At 46.6% G+C, this 22,426-nt stretch overlaps 1 protein-coding gene across 9 annotated transcripts in view; it reads left to right on the forward strand.

Moving 5' to 3' along the window:
• The window catches only part of ADD2 (adducin 2), a 118,742-nt gene that overhangs the window by 87,639 nt on the left and 8,677 nt on the right, over positions 1-22,426 (forward strand). For all 9 annotated transcript variants that reach the window (XM_078349109.1, XM_078349113.1, XM_078349115.1 and 6 more), the window contains 6 exons: positions 3,785-3,961; positions 8,636-8,893; positions 9,725-9,844; positions 10,969-11,058; positions 13,028-13,175; positions 14,827-14,955. In XM_078349109.1, the coding sequence (XP_078205235.1) occupies positions 3,785-3,961; positions 8,636-8,893; positions 9,725-9,844; positions 10,969-11,058; positions 13,028-13,175; positions 14,827-14,955 (922 nt within the window). The remainder of the gene's footprint in view (positions 1-3,784; positions 3,962-8,635; positions 8,894-9,724; positions 9,845-10,968; positions 11,059-13,027; positions 13,176-14,826; positions 14,956-22,426) is intronic.

Raw genomic sequence — 22,426 nt, forward strand, 5'->3', positions numbered from 1 at the left:
ACCAGGCTCCATCCACCCCACTCTGGGCTATGTGCCCTTGGGTAGAGGACTTGCTCTACTTGAGCCTCTGTCTCCTCAACTGCAGAAGTGGGGCCCAGCGGGTTGCTGTGAGGACACAAGGAGGGGTGTTGCTGATGGTATTTTTAGGACTCAACTGACGTATGGGAGGCCCGTTGCCCCTGGATGAGTCAGCTCTTTGCCCAGCCCCTTGGTGTCCCGTCTGCCCTCTCCTGCCTGGCCTAGGCAGAGCAGCACCCAGAGGAAGAGGTCTTTCTCTTAGAGGTATTCTGGGGAGATTGAGATCTGCCAGGAAGCATCACTGGTGGAGGCTCTGCAGCAGGACCCTTTCAAATGTTTTTAAAGGAATATGTGGTGAGGACAGCTGTGAAGATAATGATGAAGAAGTATTAAAGGCAGTGGTCAGAGCAGGGGAAGGTGGACACAGACCCAGCTGGTGTCTTTCTGATGTGATGTGGTGTGCCCCCGCCACCCTGCCCAATCAAAGATTCTGGCCCTGAGCTCTGACCACTGACTGCTGGAGAATCTGGTGGAGCCACTGGGATATAGGGAAGCTACTCTCGCTTCCCCACATCTGAACTCTTAAGAGCTCTCCATCTTCTCCTGTAAAAATTTCATCTCTGCAAAGACAGCTCAGTCCTAAAATGAATAGAGACAGATGCCCATGTGTCGTACCACCCCACATGGTGAATTACACCTCTCCCAGGATCCAGACTTCCAGAAACAGTTTCTGGGCAGTTTAAAGGGCAGAGCTGCAGGCTACTGTCCCTGACAGCCCCTTTCCCTCAGCTGCTGTCACACTTTCTTTTGAGGACTGGTTTGCTGAGATCTTGTGACAGGACCTCAGGCAATGCAGAGAGATAACCCCGGGCAAGCTCCAGTGGCCTTTTTTTATCCCCCAGCTGATAGAGCAGAGAGGTTTCTAGAGGCGGGTATAGAGCTGGAGGATGTGGAAGAAAAAAATAGGAAAGCTTAGAGGAGGCGTGGATGGATTGGGGCATGAAAGAGCCTAGGTAGCAGCAACTGCAGGTGCTGCTGGGAGCGCAGCCCTGGCCAGGTCATTTTTGGGTGAAGCAGCCAGCACTGAAGCTCTGTTTCCACTAAGGGCCAAGTTTTCTCCCTTGGTGACCTTGGCAAACAAGCGAACGTGGCTGTGGTCATGTTAGTAGTTCAAGGCTGACAGCCTATTCATTTCTCCTGGGGATGGTGTTCTCTCTGCTCCCCATCAATTTGGGGTTCCAGGAAACTGGGTCATCCCCCGCCGAGAGAGGCAGCTCCCTGCTCTGCTAACAGGCAGATGGGAAGAAGCTCAGGCAATTCTTCTCCATCTGCTACCCATCACTATGGAAACCGGGGGAGAAAAAGCTAGGCAGGAGGAGGCAGCCCTTGCAAGATTGTGGGAATTCTCTCCCTCTCTTCTTCTCCACTAAGGATGGGTCCCCAGGGAATAGCACTTCTCAAAATTCATTCATCCAAACATTTATACAGAACCCCATATATACCAGGTGCTACGCTAAGTGCTTTAGATCTATTACCTTAAAGACTCCTCACAAGGTAGGTACTGCTATTTTCATTTTACAGATGAGGAAACCAAGGCACAGAGATGATAAATAGCTGTTAAAAGTCACACAGTGCATAAGTGGCAGAGCCAAGATTCAAACCAGGATTCAAAGCTGAATGCCCAGGCAGCCTGGTGCCCAGATCTGTGCCCTTAAACACTACCTGGAGAAGCGCTGGCTCTCCAGATCTGTGAGGGGCAGTGGGAGAGGTCTGTCTTCTGCTGGATATGTGCCTTGGATGAGAAGGGCATAGATAATGTTATTGCTTCCTTCTCTTCACAGGGTGATGGGGGTCACCTGGGAGGGCTGCGTGGCTGACCTCAGAGAAGTGTCACAGGGGCATTTGTTAAATGATGAATTTAACATACTCCAAGGTCTGTTCCTGATCCTCTTGGGTGCATAGAGCTGTATTTGTCAGCAGGTTAAAGTGGATTTTTTATTTCCAGAAAAAAGTAACTGTCACAAAAATACTGAAAGTTTGTGTAATTACAGCAGTTTCCCATAACAAGCAGGCTAACATGGGATATCATATCTTACTCAGAATGCGAATATAATAATGTACAGTGCAAAACACCTGGCTCACTACCTGGAATATTCAAGAGCCATTGTCTCTTTATGTAGCTGGATTTATCATCTAGGAAGCCAAACCCTAACCAATTATATCTGAGTGGTAGATACATGGGGTTAAATAGAATGTACCATAGATGAGCATGGAATTAAATAAATAAGGGGATGTGTTAGATTAACGAATGTTTTTAGGATCATTCTAAAATTGCCTGCTGGCCAGGTGCGGTGGCTCAAGCCTGTAATCCCAGCACTTTGGGAGGCCGAGGCGGGTGGATCACGAGGTCAACAGATCGAGACCATCCTGGTCAACATGGTGAAACCCCGTCTCTACTAAAAATACAAAAAATTAGCTGGGCATGGTGGCGTGTGCCTGTAATCCCAGCTATCCAGGAGGCTGAGGCAGGAGAATTGCCTGAACCCAGGAGGTGGAGGTTGTGGTGAGCCGAGATCGTGCCATTGCACTCCAGCCTGGGTAACAAGAGTGAAACTCCGTCTCAAAAAAAAAATAAAAAAATAAAAAAAAATTGCCTGCTATATACACACACCTCTTATCCTAACACTCATAGTCCCTTGTCTATAACCACTTGCATTGCCCTCCCCATGGAGCGTTGACAATGGGACAGACACTCTAAGTCTGTGGGTGGGAACTCTCACCCCTGCACAGTGCTTTGCTGTACATGTACACTATAGGCATTTTATCTGTCTCCTTTTTCTGGGTTTCCTTGACTGACTAACCCCATTGTAGAGAATGCATTCTCCTTTTAGACCTGTGAATCCATCCCATCAGGTTACAACTAGAATTCATGGCTTGGGAGCCAGCCTGTTTCATTCAAGTGACATTTAAAAATATATAGGAGAGGCCAGGCATGGTGGTTCATGCCTGTAATCCCAGCACATTGGGAGGCCAAGGCAGGTAGATTGCATGAGCCCAGGAGTTTGAGACCAGCCTGGGCAACATGGCAGGACCCCATCTCTACAAAAAATACAAAAATTAGCTGGATGTGATGGTGCACATCTGTAGTCCCAGCTACTCAGTAGGCTGAGGTGGATGGATAGCTTAAGCATGGGAGGTTAAGACTACAGGGAGCTGAGATTGTGTCACTGCATTCCAGCCTGGGCAACAGAGACCCTGTCTCAAATTGAAAATAAAAAACGGAGATATTTCAAACATACAGAAAATTGCGGAGACTAACATAATATACACCCATACCTACCACTCAGATCAAACATATTCATAACCTTTGGCTTCAAATCTTGGAGAAACAAAATACTACATCCAAGAATTGCCTTCCTTTCTAGTCTCATCTTCCCTCCCTCCTCAGATATAGTCACAATTCTAGGTTGGTCTATATCCCAGGTTACTTACAGTCTCTGTTTTGTTTGATTCTTAAGGTTTTAACACTTGCTATTTCCTTCCTTATAATCTCTAAGAACTGGCATCAGGAAATAAACTAATAGCTGTTTTCTTGGAAATGAGTGCATGCCCATTAAGTGTGGGTGGCTCTTTATCAGTTTGGCAGACATATCTGGTCTCTAAGCTCTCCTCGGTGACCCCCATTCTCCCATCACATACAGGAGCATAGATAATTGCAGGAGACCTGTATGCATGTGGGCTGAGGGCTCTCTGCTCTTTGCTGCAGGTGTCAGCTCTGTCCAGTGCCGGGGGAGTGGAGAACCTCATCCTCTTGGAGCAGGAGAAGCACCGGCCCCATGAGGTGGGCTCTGTGCAGTGGGCTGGGAGCACCTTTGGGCCTATGCAGAAGAGCCGGCTGGGAGAGCACGAGTTTGAGGCCCTCATGAGGATGCTAGACAACCTGGTAAGTCTCCTGCCATTGCCCTTCCAGGCCAGTCTGTTGAGGCTTAGCCCTCTGGAACCAGGAAGTACAGGCATTAGGTGGGCACAAGAACTGCCAGCATCACAGGTTGTTGAAGCCTCATTGATAGGAAATTTTATTTAGAATGCATAGTTATTCTAATAGTAGTTGCATTTTCACAAATTGTAAACTTTGCCATCCTCAACTAAGTGCTGTGGATGTTGTCATATCTGCAGAGTCCTCTGTGAAAAGATGTAGTCCAGTAAAAACCAGAACACAGAGCCTATCTTATATTGGGGCTTTGCTCATACCTCTTACATAGTTAGTTCTGCCTTTCTGTCCAATCTCATGACTTGAATGCAGAAAGCACATAATACTACTGATTTCCTTAATCCTAGGCAGCACCTTTTTGACAGTCCTATTACAATGAATAAATGAACTAATCAATCATGTAACAAATTAAACTGATATGTGTCTAGGATTGGGCTGGCTCTTCAAAGGATGCAAAAAAATTGTAAGACATTCTTCCTTCTTCTAAGGGCTAACAATTTAGCTGATAATATGGGATATAAACAAGTGACAATTCAACAAGAGGAAAGCATATGCAATAAGGAGTGCTAACTGCATAAGAGACTGTAACTTCTTAGATTGCTCAGAGAGGTGAAAGATGTTATTTATCTTTATAACATTCTGTCTGATTCATTTTTCTCATCCTCACTGCTACTGTCTTGGGCCATCTTTATCATGTCAAGGTTATTGAAATAATTAATAATGTTTCTCCTTGTCCTCATTTCCTCCAAATCGTCTCTACTTTGTTACTAGGCTGACCATGAGGGCCACTTTATAATGATGAAAGGCACAATCCACAATAAAAATACAACTCCCATTAACATTTGTGTGCTGAGTAATCTATGCCTAAATAAAGCACCATGACTAGATGGTTTCATACAATAATTCTTTCCAACCTTTAAGACACAGGTAATTCTTAAGTTATTTAAAGTGTTTCAAAGAGGAATTAAAAAAGAATACTAAGCCATAATAATTGTAACAATAACTTAGACCAATTTTTCTCTGAATGTTGATGAAAAATGATGCACAAAAACTAGTAAATACCATCAAGCCTAATAATAGAATAATCATATACAATAACTGATGGCTCATTTCTGGAATTCAAGGATGGCTTAATAATATAAATTTATCAATCTTTTAAAGGTATTTCATGATACTGAAGCATCAAAGGTTAAAAACTTTTTATCTGTCCAGTATGGTGGCTCACACCTGTATTTGCAGCACCTTTGAAGGCCAAGACAGGTGGATCAATTGAGTCCAGGAGTTCAAGACCAGCCTTTGCAAAATAGTGAGACCCTGTCTCTACAGAAAATACAAAACATAGCCAGGCACGGTGGCATGTGCCTATGAAACTTTTAAATAAAACAATTATTCTTGGTCATAGCACTATTATTTAATATTATTCTTGAATAATATTGGAATTCAATCCAAGGCAATGAAGCATAAGAGGTATAAATATTGTAAAAGAAAGGAAATTATTATTTACAGATAATTTGGTTACATGCCTATAAAGGCCAAAAAAAATCAACTGAAAAAAAAAGTTAGAAATAATGAGAGTACTTTTACAACCACCTGATAGGTTCTTCCTGCCCATTGCACAAGCAAAAGTAATTCATGGAGACCATGGCATTGCAGTAAAGAAAGAGTTTAATTGGTGCAAGGCCAGCCATGCCATGCGGGAGACAGACTCAAATCAATCTCACTGAAGCCTCAGAGGTTAGGGATTTTTTCAAAGATTCCTGGTCTTAAACTCTTGGGCTCAAGCGATCCACCTGTCTCGGCCTCCCAAGATGCTGAGATTACAGATGTGAGCCACCATGCCAGAAAGAGTCATAGACAGTTTGGTGGGTAGAGGGCTAAGGTATGGGTGCTGCTGACTGGTTGGGGATACAGTCGTAGGAGTGTGGGATATGGTCCTCGTACACTGAGTCTGCCTATGGGTGGGGGCACAAGACTGACTGAGTCCCAGAATCATCCAGTTGTCAGAAATGGAAAAGCCCGAAAAGACATCTCAAAAGGCCAATCTTAGGTTCTACAATAGTGATATTATTTACAGGGTAATTGGGGAAGTTACAAATCGGGGAAGAATTGCAAATCGTGTGACCTCTGGAATAATGGCTGGTAATGATTTAACTATGCCTACATCTTAGTAAAATTCAGGCCCCGCTCATCTTCTTAAGTTGGTGGTCTTTCATTAGTTTTACAAGGGCAGTTTAGTTTTTGGGAAGGGCTATCATCATTTACACTATAAACTAAATTTCTCCTCAAGATAGCTTGGCTGACATCCAGCACTGAGCAAAGCCAGCCAGCTTGTGAGGCTAGAAGCAAGATGGAGTCAGCCATGTCATATCTTACTTCCTTACCTTACTGTCATAATTTTGCAAAGGTGATTTTAGTTTACAGTGGTCAATTATGTAAATATATACAAAAATTGGTAGTTTTTGTATCTTATCATTAACTACTTTGAAAATATAATGGGAGAAAATCCTATTTGTAAATGGAACACAATCATAAAACATTAAAAAGCTGAATCCATTTTCTGAAAACCATAAAACTTTATTAATAGATATCAGAGAAAACCCAAAGTCAGTGAAGAGCTATAATTTATTCTTGGTTAGAAAGCTTCAATAGTGTAAAGAGGTTACTTCCCCAAAATTAATAAACCCAATGTAATTCTTTCAAAAATGGGGTAACGTATGAGGATGACAGAATGTCCTTCTATGTGAAATTCAGGATGGCTAGGAGAATGCTATAAAAAGAAAAGTAATTAGGGATGCTAATTCCACCTTATAACAAATTGTGATAAAGCTTTAGCAATTAAATGGTGTGGCACTAGCAGAATGGGCGTGCAAATCAATACAACAGCTGAGAGAATCCAGAAATAGATCCAAAATATATGATCATATGACACAGGAAATTCAGGTACTTTATAAACCAGTGGGGGAAAGATAGACTACTGGCCATCTGGGAAAAAAAACAAAGGCTGATTGCTACTTCATTTATTTCAACAAAATAAATTCTTGGTTTATCAAAATGGTAAATATAAAAAGCGAACTCATAGGGGTATTAAAAACATAGATTTGGGCTGGGCGCGGTGGCTCATGCCTGTAATTCCAGCACTTTGGGATGCCGAGGCAGGTGGATCACGAGGTCAAGAGATCGAGACCATCCTGGTCAACATGGTGAAACCCCATCTCTACTAAAAACACACAAAAAAAATTAGCTGGGCACAGTGGCGCGTGCCTGTAATCCCAGCTACTCGGGAGGCTGAGGCAGGAGAATTGCCTGAACCCGGGAGGCGGAGGTTGCGGTGAGCCGAGATCGTGCCATTGCACTCCAGCCTGGGTAACAAGAGCGAAACTCCGTCTCAAAAAAAAAAAAAATAATAATCATAGATTTACGTTTTTGATTTCCTTGTGTTAGGGAGGACTATCAAGCATGGTAGAAAAGTCTGCAATCATGACAAATACTGATAGATATGATATAAAACAATTCAAAACTTGCATTTCTATAAACCACTCCCCTACCATAAACAAGGTAAAAGACAAAATATGGAGGGAAGTATTTTCAGCATCTCTGATAGCAGAAAAATTTAATATTCTTAATGTACAAAGAGCTTATAAATCAATGTGAAAAAGAGAAACATCAATAGAAAAATGGGCTGAGAACATAAACAATTTACAAAGGAAAATATTTAAGTAGCACTTTACAAAGGAAAATATTTAATTATATGTAATTGGAAATACCCATTTTACTAGTATCAAACATACAAGACACACTTGTGTATGCATAGAGACAACCTGGAAAGGTTTGTAGTGGTTGTCTCTAGGGGTGAGATTTTGCATAAAATTCAGCTTTTTCCTTTTTTATTTTGCTTAATTTTGTTCTACATGGATCTGTATTTCCTTTATTATCAGAAAAATACCTTCATACCACTTTAATTTTAAAATAAAAGAAGACAAGGAGAGCTGAATATTGCTCCAATAGCTGCCAAGATTGCAGAATGTTTGTTCTCTCTGAGAAGCAGTGAGCTCCAGCTCGGAGGGACATGGCCTTGCTTAGGAGACAGGAAAGTTCTTGAGTATGATTTCAGGGTTCCAAGAAGGAAGTTGTTAAGAAGCTTCAGAGTCAAGGAAGGGAGGGGCAACTGTTATATCAGCTGGGAAGCTTTTCAAAATCCTGTAGCCTGGGCCATGCTGTGATCTGATTCAACCAGCAACTCTGCAGTAGGGCCCAGGCATCAGTGTTTGTGTGAAGCTCCCTCGGTAATTCCAACACGCAGCCAGGGCTGGGAGCCACTGGACCAGAGGAAATCTGGCTCCATTTGGATGAGGAGCTTTGTCTGTCTGGTCCACAAAGGTCTAGGGATTTTCTCAGCCCTAATCACAGAGGACTTGTTGGGGTAGAGAATGAGAAGGACTGGGAGACCAGGAAAAGGGAACGGTTCTGAAATATACCAGAAGAGTGGCAAGCCAAGATTGCTTAATGGAGATTTGGGTTTAAATGAAGAGTCCTTTAAACGGAGGGAGGCAAAGTGTGTGTGCATGTATGTACATGTACAGGCATTTTTTTCTCACCCCATAAGTGGTTCTATTTTTGTCTTTCTAGGGCTACAGAACAGGCTACACGTACCGCCACCCCTTTGTTCAAGAGAAAACCAAACACAAAAGTGAGGTGGAGATTCCAGCCACAGTCACAGCCTTCGTGTTTGAGGAGGACGGCGCCCCGGTACCCGCCCTGCGACAGCACGCCCAGAAGCAGCAGAAGGAGAAGACCCGCTGGCTCAACACGCCCAACACCTACCTGCGGGTCAACGTGGCTGATGAGGTCCAGAGGAGCATGGGAAGCCCCCGACCCAAGACCACGGTAAGGGAGAGCCCAGGACAGACCCAGGCAGAGAGGGGCCGGCTGCATTTGTGGGGCATAGCAGCTTTAAAAAGGGAACAGAGCAAAATTCTCCTGCCCCAGGTTAGTAGCATCCTCTTTGGGCTTCCTATTGGGCATGTGGGGGCAGCTGCTCAGGCCCACTGAGCCCCTGACCACTTCTTCCTTGAACCTCTGCACTGAATTTTTGGGTCTAAGGAGCAGATTTCTCCAGAGGGCAGTTGGACCAGGCACATGACCCAGAACCAGTTGGTTTGTGCTGCTTTCTCCCACATCCACAGAGGGCTTCTGGGAAATTCAAGGGAGGAGCCTTTAACATTGGGACTGCAGATCTGATGCAAGTTCAGCCCAGGAGGTGGGCTGGCAGCTGCTTTCTATGAAATTACCCTTTCTCTTCCTCTCCCCACCCACAGGCTCTCAATTTTTCCTTAACATAAAAGTAGCCAATAGCCAAACAGAATACCTCTTCATAAAACAATATGACGCTCTCCAAACTCAAATTGAGTTACCTAATCCTGAAGCCCCAGTGGTTGCCCGTGTGTTAAAGCTGGTTCCCAAGGTTCTGACCCCGACTCTCAGACATTCTTTATGGCTGACCTTTGGCCTGAGGGCCTTCTTTGGTAACTGGGTCATCTGTTGCCCCTCTCTGCCCCTGGAGACAGACATCAAAGAGGCCCAGGAAGAGAGTGTGTCTATGAGTAGGCTTGCTGACCTTCCATGCAGGCCGGTGGGCCCAGATCTCATGGGTAGACCACCAGGGAGGATGCATGGGCCTGTTCACTCACCTCAGCCCATGGCCTTGTGTTTGTGCAGTGGATGAAGGCTGACGAGGTGGAGAAATCCAGCAGTGGCATGCCAATTCGCATTGAAAACCCAAACCAATTTGTGCCTCTCTATACCGACCCCCAGGAAGTGCTGGAGATGAGGAACAAGGTAAGTGGGGGCTGTTTATCTCTCTCTTTTCCCACATTGGGGTGGTCTCAAGTCCCACAAACAGGAGCTGAGGTCCCAGGATGTGGCTGACTTGCCGACATCTCAGATGTGTCACAGGAGAAAGAAATTACCCAGGTGCCATGCTAAGTGCTGTGCTTACGTGGTCCCATAACTTTTTACCTAGAGCAGGGCTTGCTTTACACATTAGCTGTGTCTGAAAGGCCTACCCACAAATTGAGTTTTAATGAATTTTATACCATTTTCCTTTTGCCTTATTTTCAGTATCTGTGTTTGTTTCCGGAACTTTGCCTGACAGTTCACTTGCATATATTTTTAATGTTACTTTAAAACTGCAGTTGTAGCAGGTACCTCTAACAGGTCAGATCATTCACAGGACAGTGGTACAGAGTGTGAGCTGGATCCCCTGCAGCATTTGTTAAAAGTTGAGATTCCTGGGTCATCCTCTTCTACTGCCCTCCCTCCATCCCCGCTCCCCCCAGACATTCAGTTTCAGTAGGTGTGGAGGGCCTAGAATTCATATTTAAAACAAATTCCTCATGCCTGTAATCCTGGCACTTGGGGAGGCCAAGAGGTCAGGAGTTCGAGATCAGTCTGGCCAACATGGTGAAACCCCCTCTCTGCTAAAAATACAAAAAAAATTAGCCAGATGTGGTGGTGTGTGCTTGTAATCCCAGCTACTTGAGAGGCTGAGGCAGGGGAATTGCTTGAACCAGGGAGGTGGAGGCTGCAGTGAGCCAAGATTGTGCCATTGCACTACAGCCTGGGTGACAGAGCAAGACTTTGTTTCAAAAATAAATAAATAAATAAATAAATAAATAAATAAATAAATAAATTCCTCAGGGACTTCTTAGGATCAACTATGCCTCATTTTACTTTTCAGCTCCTTCTGAGTTCATGAAAATCTGGTGCTTTACATAAATTACCGATTAACCCTGGAACAAACTTGGAGGCCCCCCTTAGAGTGCAAGGATTGAATTAGGATAGGAGACGGGCTCCTACACCACTGGACCTTTCTAGACCCCAGGCACACAAGAACGTCCCCTCTGAAACTCCACGCCGACCCTGAACAGCCAGCTCACTCTCCCTCTCTCCTTTTCTCACAGATTCGAGAGCAAAACCGACAAGACGTGAAGTCAGCGGGGCCTCAGTCCCAGCTCCTGGCGAGCGTCATTGCCGAGAAGAGCCGAAGCCCGGTACAGCAGACGCTGCCCCTGACTGTCGGGGAAACATGTTTGCCTTCGGGGTCTTCCGTGCCTGGGGCTGGGCTGCAGGACCCCTGAGTCCTCATGCCCACCTTCCCCTGTGATCTTGGGTGCCGGTGCTCTTGCTGCAAAATGGAGGCCCACCTCACAGGGGTGCTGTGAGGACCGGGGAGGACAATGTCTGATGGCCCCTGTGGGCACTGGGCGGGGGAACAGCAGCCCAGCCTGCCCGCAGGAGTGACGCGGCCCCACCATGGAACTCCACTCTGTCCTCCCTTATTACCCTGCGAAGTGGGACTTGTAGGCTTGGGGCTGGAGACTCCGAGGTGCCCCAGGTTGCCCAGTCCTGAGTGTCTCTGACCTCTGTGCCTGGATATGCTGTCATCCAGCCAGAGCTCTGGAAAGACGATCATGTACCCATAGAGAGGGGGTCTATAGATGGGACCTATGCTCCTACAGGATGGGAAGGGACAACACTGTCCACACAAGCCCACATTGAGTTAGAAAGTATTGTCATTGTTTCTGTGCTTGAGATAGAACCGTGTTTTGTCTAGTGCTTAGCAAAAGGGGTGAAGTTCAGGATGCTGGCATGTGTTTCAAATCTCTGTTGCTCTTTGCAAGATAGCAATGGGCATAGCATTTTTCTTAGCAGTAAAAATTGGGGAAATACAGGAAATGTTCCTCTCTACAGGGCAAATTGTGATGATGCAATGACTTCAGGTCAAGACTGCACCCTGCAGGGTGGGTGTCCATTGGCAAGAGAAGTGTGAAAGTTGCATCATCGCACCCACTTCCCCCCAACCCCAACCCAGCCAAGATGGGGAACACTGAACATTCCATAGGGTCAAGGATAGAAATAGCCATGTTCTAGGGAGAGGTGAGAGTTCAGTACAATGAGCAAAACGGTTAAAAACAAACAGAAATCTCCCTTACCATTTATACCAAGTGCCCTTCTTGGAGTCCCTCTTCTAAGGTTTCTGGTTTTGGATTCTGTTGACTCCATGATCCTCTACATTAGGCCTGCTGTGACTTTCCTTTTGGAAGGGGCCCAGGGGCCAGAAGACCTGGTGGGCCAGGGCTGGGAGGACTGGCTGGCTCCAGGCTCACCTCCCTTTGGCTTCACTCTCTTTGCTCCACAGCTTCAGAGTGCTTCATCCTCAAAGGCCAAGATGAGGATGCTGAATTAGGAAAAAGGGCTGTGGAGTCTAAATTTTAGTCCCTATCTTGGGCTAGAGGGGTCAAAGAATTCCTGAAGCTTATGCAAGGGCTGGCTGGTCAGCTTCCCAGAGCCAGGGGCTAGACAGAGGTGGCAAAACCCAGTGACTTTGCCAGTATCCCTTCAGGGACCTGCGGTACAGGCAGGTTGAAGATCCGAGACTCAGGAACCTTGGCCCCTTTGTCACTTAAGACTGTGTGCGAAACAGGACTACCAGTTTGGACTGAGAGCACTGAAGCTGCTGTGTGTTTTGCATATGACTTAATGCTGTGCATTGTGGCTTGCACTGCTGTGGGGGCGGGCAGGGTGGGCGGGGTGGGCAGTGGTGGGGAATGGCTGGCATGAAGCTTGCTTGAGCCAATGCTATGCTTGCTGGGCTTTGGCTGACTGACTTTGGCCCACCAACTGTATTTGCATAGTGATGGCTTGGAAGTGTCCATAGCAGGGATTGCAATAAAGGTGTGTCTTGCTTCTGCTCGGGAGCATCCTTTGATTTTATTTCAGGGCAGACTGTGGACCCCCTGTATTCATCCAGCCAGTTGCAAAATCTGGGTCTAGGGAGAGGTAGCAATGGGGAGGAATGAACAACTTCTGCCCCAAGGCCCTGAACTGTTTCCAAGGAGCTGCATGCCACATTGTCCCTAGCAAGACCACTTGCAGCCACATGAATCTAAAAGGAGGCTGGGGCCTGCGCCCCAACCACGGCGTTCAGAGAGCGACATACCCTCTATGGTTAACTTTCAGTCTACAGAGAGCCAGCTGATGTCCAAGGGTGACGCGGATACCAAAGACGATTCAGAGGAGACGGTGCCCAACCCCTTCAGCCAACTCACTGACCAGGAGTTGGAAGAGTACAAGAAAGAGGTGGAGAGGAAGAAACTAGAACTTGATGGTAAATGACCCTGAGGCACCCTTGCTTCCAGATCCCCCAGGGTGGAGGGGAGAGCTCAGGACCACCAAAAGAGGACCTTTTTGCTCCATCAACAAAGAATATTCTTATTACCATGGTTCCATTAGTCACAATAATGCCCTTCATTGTGCTGTTCCTAACAGTTACTCATGACGTTACTTCATGACCTTACTTGACCCTCTCACCGGGTATATAGAAAGTAATACTTGTAATGTACTTAGAGAAGTGCCTACAAACATGGCTTAGGCTGGTAAACACCAGATAAATTTTAGCTATAATAAGATAATGATAATAGTCATAGTTATTATTTCCCACCAGGTATAGTATAAGCCTTTTGGCCTGGCAATCGAAACCCTCCACCAGCTGACAACTTTACGTCTTTTTCTCACTCCTTTGTTTCAGAATCTTGAGTGAAGCCCATCTCACCATGTTGACTTCCAAATATTCACTCACAGTAGCTTGTATGCCCTTGTTCCTACCTTTGTCTTTTCCTGGCATGCTGCTGCTTCTCGGCTAGCCCGGTCTGGTCATCAACATGTCACCTTTTCTACCCTACCGAAATCGAGCTGTCCCTTCTCTTTGCTTCCTGAGCACTTGGGGTCTGAGACACATAGTTCAGCTTTTGGTTGTGTCCACTGGCCTAGACTGTCACTGCCTCAGAGCAGCATCTTCCACCATCTCCCTTCTTCACCCCGAGTCAGCCACCTTCTTGGGCACAAATCAGCTACTTAAAAAACCCTTGCTGACTGGGCATGGCATAATCCCAGCACTTTGGGAGGCCAAGGCGGGTAGATCACTTAAGGTCAGGAGTTTGAGACTAGCCTGGCCAATATGGTGAAACCCTGTCTCTACTAAAAATACAAAAATTAGCCAAGCTTGGTGGCGGGAGCCTGTAATCCCAGCTACTCAGGGGGTTGTGGCAGGAGAATCACTTGAATCCGGAATGGGGAGGTTACAGTGAGCTGAGATGGCACCACTGCACTCAAGCCTGGGCAACAGAGCGAGACTGTTTCAAAAAACAAAAACAAACAAAACCCTTGCTGGCTTGCTTGGTGCTCTAATGTGCACATTGAAAAGTAGATAGAAGAACATGGCGCTTTTTATCCCTAGGGATTGTTTGAAGAGAAAATGTGAATTCAATGAGTTAACAGTAACATGCAAACAAATCATGGGTGTTTTTAAGGGGAGTCAGCAAAAAGAAAAAAAAGATAAATAAGGGGCGTCGGTGGTTGTGGGTCCACCTCTTACCGGTTGATGTGCTCTGTGCTCATGACACAAAACTCCTGGCTGGTTCTCTACAGAGACAGGACAGGAACGAGAGCCAGGCTCTGGTCTGGCTGTGTGGGCGTTCTCCTGCAGTCTTGCCTTCCACATCTGGAGTAACATATTGGTAGGTGTGTTTCAATGAAGGAAACAACATGATTCCACCTTCTCCCATCGGCCTTCCTGGGAAAGTAGCAGAAATTTTAAAAGGTCAGGGGGAGCAGCTAACTTCAGCCAGAAGGTTCATTATCAGCTAGGAGGACTGATAACTAAATAGAAAAAAGTAATTTTTAGAAGGCTTTATTTCTCTGCCCATCTCTTCTCTATTTGACCTCTGTCCTAAGGTGGTTTTCTGTTTTTTTTTTTTCAGGGGAGAAAGAAACCGCCCCGGAAGAGCCTGGCTCACCTGCAAAGTCTGCACCTCCTTCTCCAGTGCAGAGCCCAGTGAAGGAGGCAGAGACAAAGAGCCCTGTAGTCTCTCCTTCCAAGTCTTTAGAGGGTGAGTCCAGCTGAGCAAGCTGGGAGGGAGGGATGGGGGTGCATCTGCTGGCTGGGAAAGTGTTCCGCCTTCCACCAGTGTTGCCCCTTATCCAAAAATCTTTCCCCTCTGCTATTTCTAGGGAATCAGAAATAGGGGTTATCAAGTTTCACCTTGTTTCATTCACAAGCTATACCACTACACCTTGCAGCTTAAGCCTAGGGTAAGCAATGAAGAGTAAGTTACTGGCTGGCCCAGTGTAAGTAATAAAGAGTAAGTTACCGGCTGGCCCCCAGCTCCTCTCCCCAACTCAGACACAGCTGGGGCTGTTGGGCCTTTTCAGATGCACTAGCCCCTTTCGCAGACTTTAACATGCATAGGGACCACCTGGGGATCTTGTGAAAATGAAGATTCTGCTCATTAAGTCTGGGATGTGGCCTGAGATGCTGAATTTCCCAGGTGAGGGTAATGATGTCATACTCCACCTTAACTGCACATTGGAATCACCTGGGGAGCTTTAACAGTCTGATTGCTGGATCCCACCCCCAGCTTTTCTGAGTTAAAGAAAACTCGGCAAAGTCTGGAGTTGGGTGGATTAAGGAGTACAGCCTGGAGTTTTCGCATCTCTCCAGGGGTATCTAAAGTGTGGTCCAGGTTGAAAACAGCTTCAATAGAGAGATACTACCTTAAAGAACTGAGTTCTAGGCCCAACTGAACTGCTAACTAGTAATAACCGCTAATTTTAGCAAATCAGATAGCATCTCTGTGCCTCAGTTTCATTGACTGTCAGATGAGGCTACTAATATATTTCCTTTTTATACTTGCATAAGGGAAGTGTAGGTGAAAACATACTTTGAAAGAGTAAAAGCAGGACTTAAATGTAAGATGTGATTATGGTTATGATTAATAATATACATAAAGTGGATAATAATTACAGGTCATGGCCACCTAAATCATAAAAGTATCTTTACTGAGCTCCTGGAATCACTCCAGGGCATCAACACTTCTTCCCAGGTCACCTGGAGACCCCCACCAGACAGAGCTGGCCCACCAGCCAGAGAATAGAACCTGGTGGCCTGTTGGAATCTTCTCCCTCCTGGGTAGAACAGCCACACCTGTGGATTCTGATAGAATCCCTCAGCCCTGAGCTCCCTCCACAAGCAAGTTACTGCCTCATGTGCAGGTCCAGCGTTGCCAGAGGAAACCCATCTGCTTGAGGCCAGGGCCCCAAGCGGATGTCCCCCAACTGTTGTGTTCATTGTGTCTCACTGTGGTGTTGTCAACCTGTCTCCACAATGTCTTCCTTTCTCTTCCCATTTGTGCCTTCATCAAAGGAGTTTCCTCCGATTCTGAATACTTGTCTCTGTAGTAAGTATAGAGAGGCTGTTTACTAACTCACTGCAACACTTGCAATGGGGGAGGGAGGATTTTTTTTTTTCCAAAAGAAATAAATTTCTCCCCAAGTTTTTCTTTTGCGACTCACAACTCTGCCTTTGGGAAGTTTCCAGGCTGTAAAATTCATGACCAATTCCACATGCACTATGCATGGATCAGGCTTCTCTGTGGGAGATGTGGATATACACACAGAGGCTGCACCCGTACACAAACACACAGGCACACACACTCAGAAGCAACAAGCACCCAAGAGTTTGCAGGCAGTGGGGTCAGCTCTCCAGCACTCCCAGTGATAGAGGGCTTATGGCTCTCATGTGCTCACTCCCACCCCTTTTCCTAATGCACCTGCACCTCAGAGGAGCCTGTGGCCTTGTCTAGGCTTTGGGCCAGAGCCTGAACTGCACTATAAGGATATGTAGAGAGCCTGGCCTGCTGGGGTCTTCAGGACATGTGTTCCAGCTGCAGGAATGAAATCCAGGCTGGAAAGGAGGCTCATGGAGGAGTGGGACAAGGGGCAGGAGGGGTGTGCAATGGGTGGGGTAGCTGCTTACCCACTGCCTGACATTTTACACCCTATAGCAGGATTCTTCCTTCTTCCCCTGGAGGGGCCCACTGTTGTTAGAAAAGTTGTCTTGAAGATACTTCCCATAACCCACTTCCTGTAACAGAGAGCTAGGGAGCATGGCACCTTGAAGCAGTCCCTGCATGGCAAGGACACAAGCTGTAGCTGGGTGGGGAGCCTGGTGTGAAGCCTTGGCCAGGCTGCTCATAGGCTTGCCCAGCTCATGGACAGATAGGGCTAACCCACCAGGCAGCCTCTGCTCTTTCACATCTAGCCCACCTGTCAGATCAGAGATGGCTTTTTCCAACCATTGCCACCATGTCCTCAAATCCTCTTATGCTGTGTCACCTCAGTGTCACTCCTCATCTGTCTACCTGACTCCTACCCCATCAGCCTTTCTGAAGGCTGGCCATCAGAGAGAGCCTTTGCATTTGGCCATCTGTGCTATCACCTTCTCTTTAGCTCCTGTTGGACCCTTGTCCCAGCTCATCTCATCCTCTGCTGAACCCTCAAGGCACTGGCTATGCCTGCAAAACAGTAATCCTATATTGGACATCACATGATCAGCTCTGCCACTAACTAATCTAGCCATCTCAAACAAGTCACTTAAAAACACTGCTGGATGGGAATAGCATGAATTTTTGCCTTTCCTAACTAAGCCACAGCAAGTTGTCAGGATAAAATGAGCTACTGAATATAAAAGCACCTAGTAATGTGCTTTATGTAAGTTAGTCCTTTTTATCTACCATGCTCTCCAAATTGTAAGAACTAATACACCACTTGACGTTTTAAGCCACTAAGTTTTAGGGCGGTTTTGATGCAGGGATAAGATTTCATTTAAGTCATGGTGTTTAATAAGAACTAGTTTTATGGAAATTATTTCTTCTGTGAGTTGACTGGGGTTGACAGGGCTTAGCTGGATGAGTCTTCTGATGGATGTGATATCCACTGAGGGCGGCAGTCAGCAGGGAGCTTGACTAAGCTGGAACTTCCCAGATGGTGCACTCACAGGCCTGGTACCATGGCAGGGGCAGCTAGAAGGCAGGGCTCAGCTGGGACACTTAGATAGCTTGGTGTCTGTCTGTCTCTATCTCCCTCTCCAGTATGATCTGAGGGCCCACCCTCTACATATTTTCTATCAGGAGAGTTGGGCTTTATACATGATGGTATAAGGCTCCCAAAACTGTAAAAACAGGAGTTGCTAGGCTTTCTTAAGTCTTTGGCCAGAGGCCTGCTCTGGCACTTACACTGCATTTTACTGGTTTTGACAGCTACAGGGCCAGCCCAGATTCAGTGTGGGAGGGGGCTACAGAAGCCCATGGGTACTGGAGGCACAGCTCATTGGGGTCATATTTGCACACAAGTTATACCAGATACTGAAAGTATATTTGGGTACTTAGAGGAACATTTATATTCCAGCTGTGGTGAGTGGATGGGAGTCACAGAGTCCACAGCACCCATTTATGAGAAGCTCTACTTTCTTTTTTATAAGTGGTACTCTCTCAGTTTTCGGGGGGAGGTAAAAGAGAAAACACAGCATTCTAAGTAATGCTTCTTAATATGTGGTCAATGGGCCTTGTATTAGAATTACCTGGTGACTTATTAAAAGTATCTATTTCTTGGCCCACCTTCGGTTTCAGTTTATTGTGGGGACAACACTAGGAAGCTGCATTTTCACAGGCTCCCTGGGTGATTCAGACACTGAGGTTTGAGAATTGAAACCCAGACAGACACTCTGTTGCAAACCTCTGCACAGCCAGCATGCAGCTCCTCCATCAGCCATGGGCAGCTCAGTCTGTGGCTCTTCTTCCCCTCTGTTCTTTTCTTTGAGCACCGTGGGCCTTTTTGACTGTTGCTGCATGAGCGCCTAGCCCTTGTGTCAACATAGGACATTTTTTTTCAAGGTTTTTAATGACTCTCTCTATGGCCTCTCTATGCAATGGTATGGCACTGCCTTTTCAACAGGGAAATAAAAGCAGTACATGGCAGTGACCAATTCTCCATGCATTTGGAATATAGGTCAGGATCAGTCTGATTGACCTTGTGTTCTGAAGTGCGTCAGCAAATCCTGTTTTGAGGCCCTCCACTGGTATCTCTCCTACTGTAAAGAGAGGGCTTCTCAAAGCTGGGGGGCTTGAGACAAGAGATCATGTGTTTGACCCTGAGATGTTAGCAGTCCAGGGAAAGAAAGGCAGCCTTGCTCCTTCAGTTAGTCAAGGTCATATTCGTTCCCCACGTCTTCATCCCAGTGCACAGCTGCAGAAGAGCCCAGCTGCTGAGCTGACACAAGGCATCCTGTGTTGAGTCTTTACCTGCCCTTACTCAGCAAATGTCAGCAGCAATAAACATGGCATGAGCATGTTGTCACTGAGCTGCATGATGGTTATAGAGAAGTAAAAGACAGAGTTTCTGTCCTGAATGGTGTACTTGGGCGATGAATAGACTCTTAAAAGAAAAAAAAAGAATGACACACCCAAGTGCAAAATGAATAGACGAGCAGTGTGTTCAGAGGAGGTGAGCTCATTGTCCAATGTCAGGGGAGGCTGTACAGAAATAGTGTGACGTGAGCCAGACCTTGGATAGGTACATGCTTGGAGCGGCAGAGAGGAGTGGAATGGGCTGTGTGGGGGCAGTGCCTAGGAAGCTGGGGCAACTGGCATTCCTGGAAGAGGATTGTATTAGGGTTCTCCAGAGAAATAGAACCAACAGGTTATATAGAAAGATAAGAGGAGACTTACTAGGGGAATTGCCTCATTATGGAGGCTGAAGAGTATGTTATCTCCAAGCTGGAGAACAGGAAAGCCAGTGGTGTAACTCCGTCTGAGTCTGAGGCCTGAGAACCAGGAGCTGTAAACCTGAGGGCAGGAGAAGAGGGGTATCCCAGCCCAAGAACAGAGAGTTTACCCTTCTTTCACCTTTCTGTTCTATTTGAGAGGGCCCTAAGCAGACTGGATGGTGTCCAACCATGTTGTTGAGGGCAGATCTTCTGTATTCAGGCTACTGATTCAAATTCTAATCCTGGCCTGACGCAGTGGCTCACCCCTGTAATCCCAGCACTTTGGGAGGCTGAGGTGGGTGGATCACCTGAGGTCAGGAGTTTGAGACCAGCCTGGCCAACATGGTGAAACCCTGTCTCTACTAAAAATACAAAAATTTGCTGGGCATGGTGGCACACACCTGCAATCCTAGCTACTCCAGAGGCTGAGGACAGAGAATCGCTTGAAACCGGGAGGTTGAGATTGCAGTGAGCTGAGATTGTGCCATTGCACTCCAGCCTGGGTGACAAGAGCGAAATTCTGTCTCAAAACCAAAACAAAACAAATGCTAATCCCTTCCAGAAACACCCTTACAGACACACCCAGATATATTGTTTTACCAATTATCTGGGCACCCCTTACCCAGTCAGGTTGATACATTAAAATTAACCACCATATGGTCATTGGTGGCCAAGAGACACCCAGTGGTTGGAGGCTGTGGGTTAGTGAGAAATGGAGTTGGAGAGGCAGAGTGTCCAAACCAGCTCTGCACCTCCTACAGAAGCTCCCTCCTCCTCTGGCCTCTGGAAGCCTTTTAGCCCTTTGTCTCCCAATGCACAGGGTCCGGGTGTGGACCCTGACTTTTGAATCCAGTCTTGCTCCTGTCACCTGTTCCCCCAATGCCTCCTGTCTCTCCCGTAGCTTTCCAGTCACCACCCTGGGACAGAGCCCCCATTTCCCAGCTTCTGCCCCACTCTACTTACTCCCACAATATCCCCTATTCCCAGAGCTCCAAGTTCCCCATTCAGGAGAGAAAGCCAGAGGTTCTTCTTAGAAGAGGCTGGAAGTTGAGTTCTCATCTGACCCTAGTTCCTAGGGCCTCTCTCAGCCTAGTCTTCAACCTAACTGTTAACAGAGGAGGGTTCTAGGCTCTCAGAGCCTGTCTGCAGTACTTTCCAGAGGCCTAACACATGTTTACTTCTGGAGCCCTTCTCTTGGCCGGTGGAATCCTCCAGTAGTCTCTGACACTATAGTTGAAGGAGTGGTGACCGTAATTAGGAACTTGGCTCCTCCAAGCCCCATTTTCCATTTGCCATGACTCCTCATACAATTCATGATATAGAGCCTCTCTGAGTCATAGCAGATCCACTATCTGTGGCCCCCACTTTCTACGTGGTGAGAAGAATCTTGATTGTTGCTCTCCTAAACCAGACACACACTAGGGCCTGAGGCTGTTGATTAGGTTGACAGCAGGGCAGGTGTGGGCAAAGGGACATGAATGAGGGGGCATGGGTGAAGGATGCCATCGGAGTGAGGATACTCATTGCTACCAGGCAGGAAATGACACTTGGACAGAAAGGGAGAGTCCCTCTTATCCATAGTTGTCTTCATGAAGCCAGAAGGCAAGTGCCCAAACCATCTTAGAGGAGAGCGCCAAGGGTCAAGTTTGAGAAATGTGTCCTAATGTGTCATCCAGGTGAGAGCCCTGCAGTGAGGATCTGGGTTGAAGTTGCAGAGCCATGGAGCTACAAGAGCGCAGGAAGATAAGACGGGGGACCAGGACAGCAGGCACAGGAGACCAAGGCTAGCACTCAGGGCTGGTGTTCGTTTACATGAGTAGATCCAGTTCTGCTCAGAAGGCTCAGGCTGGGATAGGCAAGAAAAGATGAGGTGATGGTATTGGCTTGGTTAGAATAAATCCATTCACATATTCATTTATTTGCTTATGCTTTCTACCATTCATGGATTCCACAGACCTTTTCTGAGTGCCTTCTGAGTGAGCTAGTTACATAGGTCATTAGACACAGTTTTGCCCTAATTTATTTCAGTTTTGAAGGGGGAGGAGATAGACATAAAAAAACAAGTATGGGCTGGGCGCGGTGGCTCACGCCTGTAATCCCAGCACTTCGGAAAGCTGAGGTAGGCGGATCACAAGTTCAGGAATTTGAGACCAGCCTGGCCAACGTGGTGAAATCCCATCTCTACTAAAAATACAAAAATTACCTGGGAGTGGTGGTGCGCTCCTGTAGTCCCAGTTACTTGGGAGGCTGAGGCAGGAGAATTGCTTGAACCTGGGAGGCAGGGGTTGCAGTGAGCGGGGATCATGCCATTGCACTCCAGTTCTGGGCAACAGAGCAAGACTCCATCTTGGGAAAATACCAAATAAACAAATGTGATTGTTTTGCAGATGTTGTGATGGAAGTTTAGATAGCAGAGGCAGAAAGGAAGGAATGATAAACTCTACCTAGAAGTGGGAATGAGGATCAGGAAAGACTTGAAGGAAGAAGTAACACTCAATCTGATTCATTATATGGAATGAAGGCTGGGGACACAGAGGAGAGAGAAGGGCCTTGCAGAAGGGAATGAGCTGGGATAACAGTGAGAGGTCCAGGGACCCGCAGCTTGGTATGGCAAAAAGCAGGTGAAGTGGGAATAGGAGAGTGAACAGCCTGGTTTATGGCATTCAAGAGTACTGCCAGGTGATGGCCACAGGATTACATGGCAGGACGGAAAGGGATGCTGGATGAGGATGACAGGACATGAGCTGGGCAGTGGGAAG

This window comes from Callithrix jacchus, chromosome 14 (genome assembly GCF_049354715.1).
Source record: "Callithrix jacchus isolate 240 chromosome 14, calJac240_pri, whole genome shotgun sequence".
Classification (NCBI taxonomy): domain Eukaryota; kingdom Metazoa; phylum Chordata; class Mammalia; order Primates; family Cebidae; genus Callithrix; species Callithrix jacchus.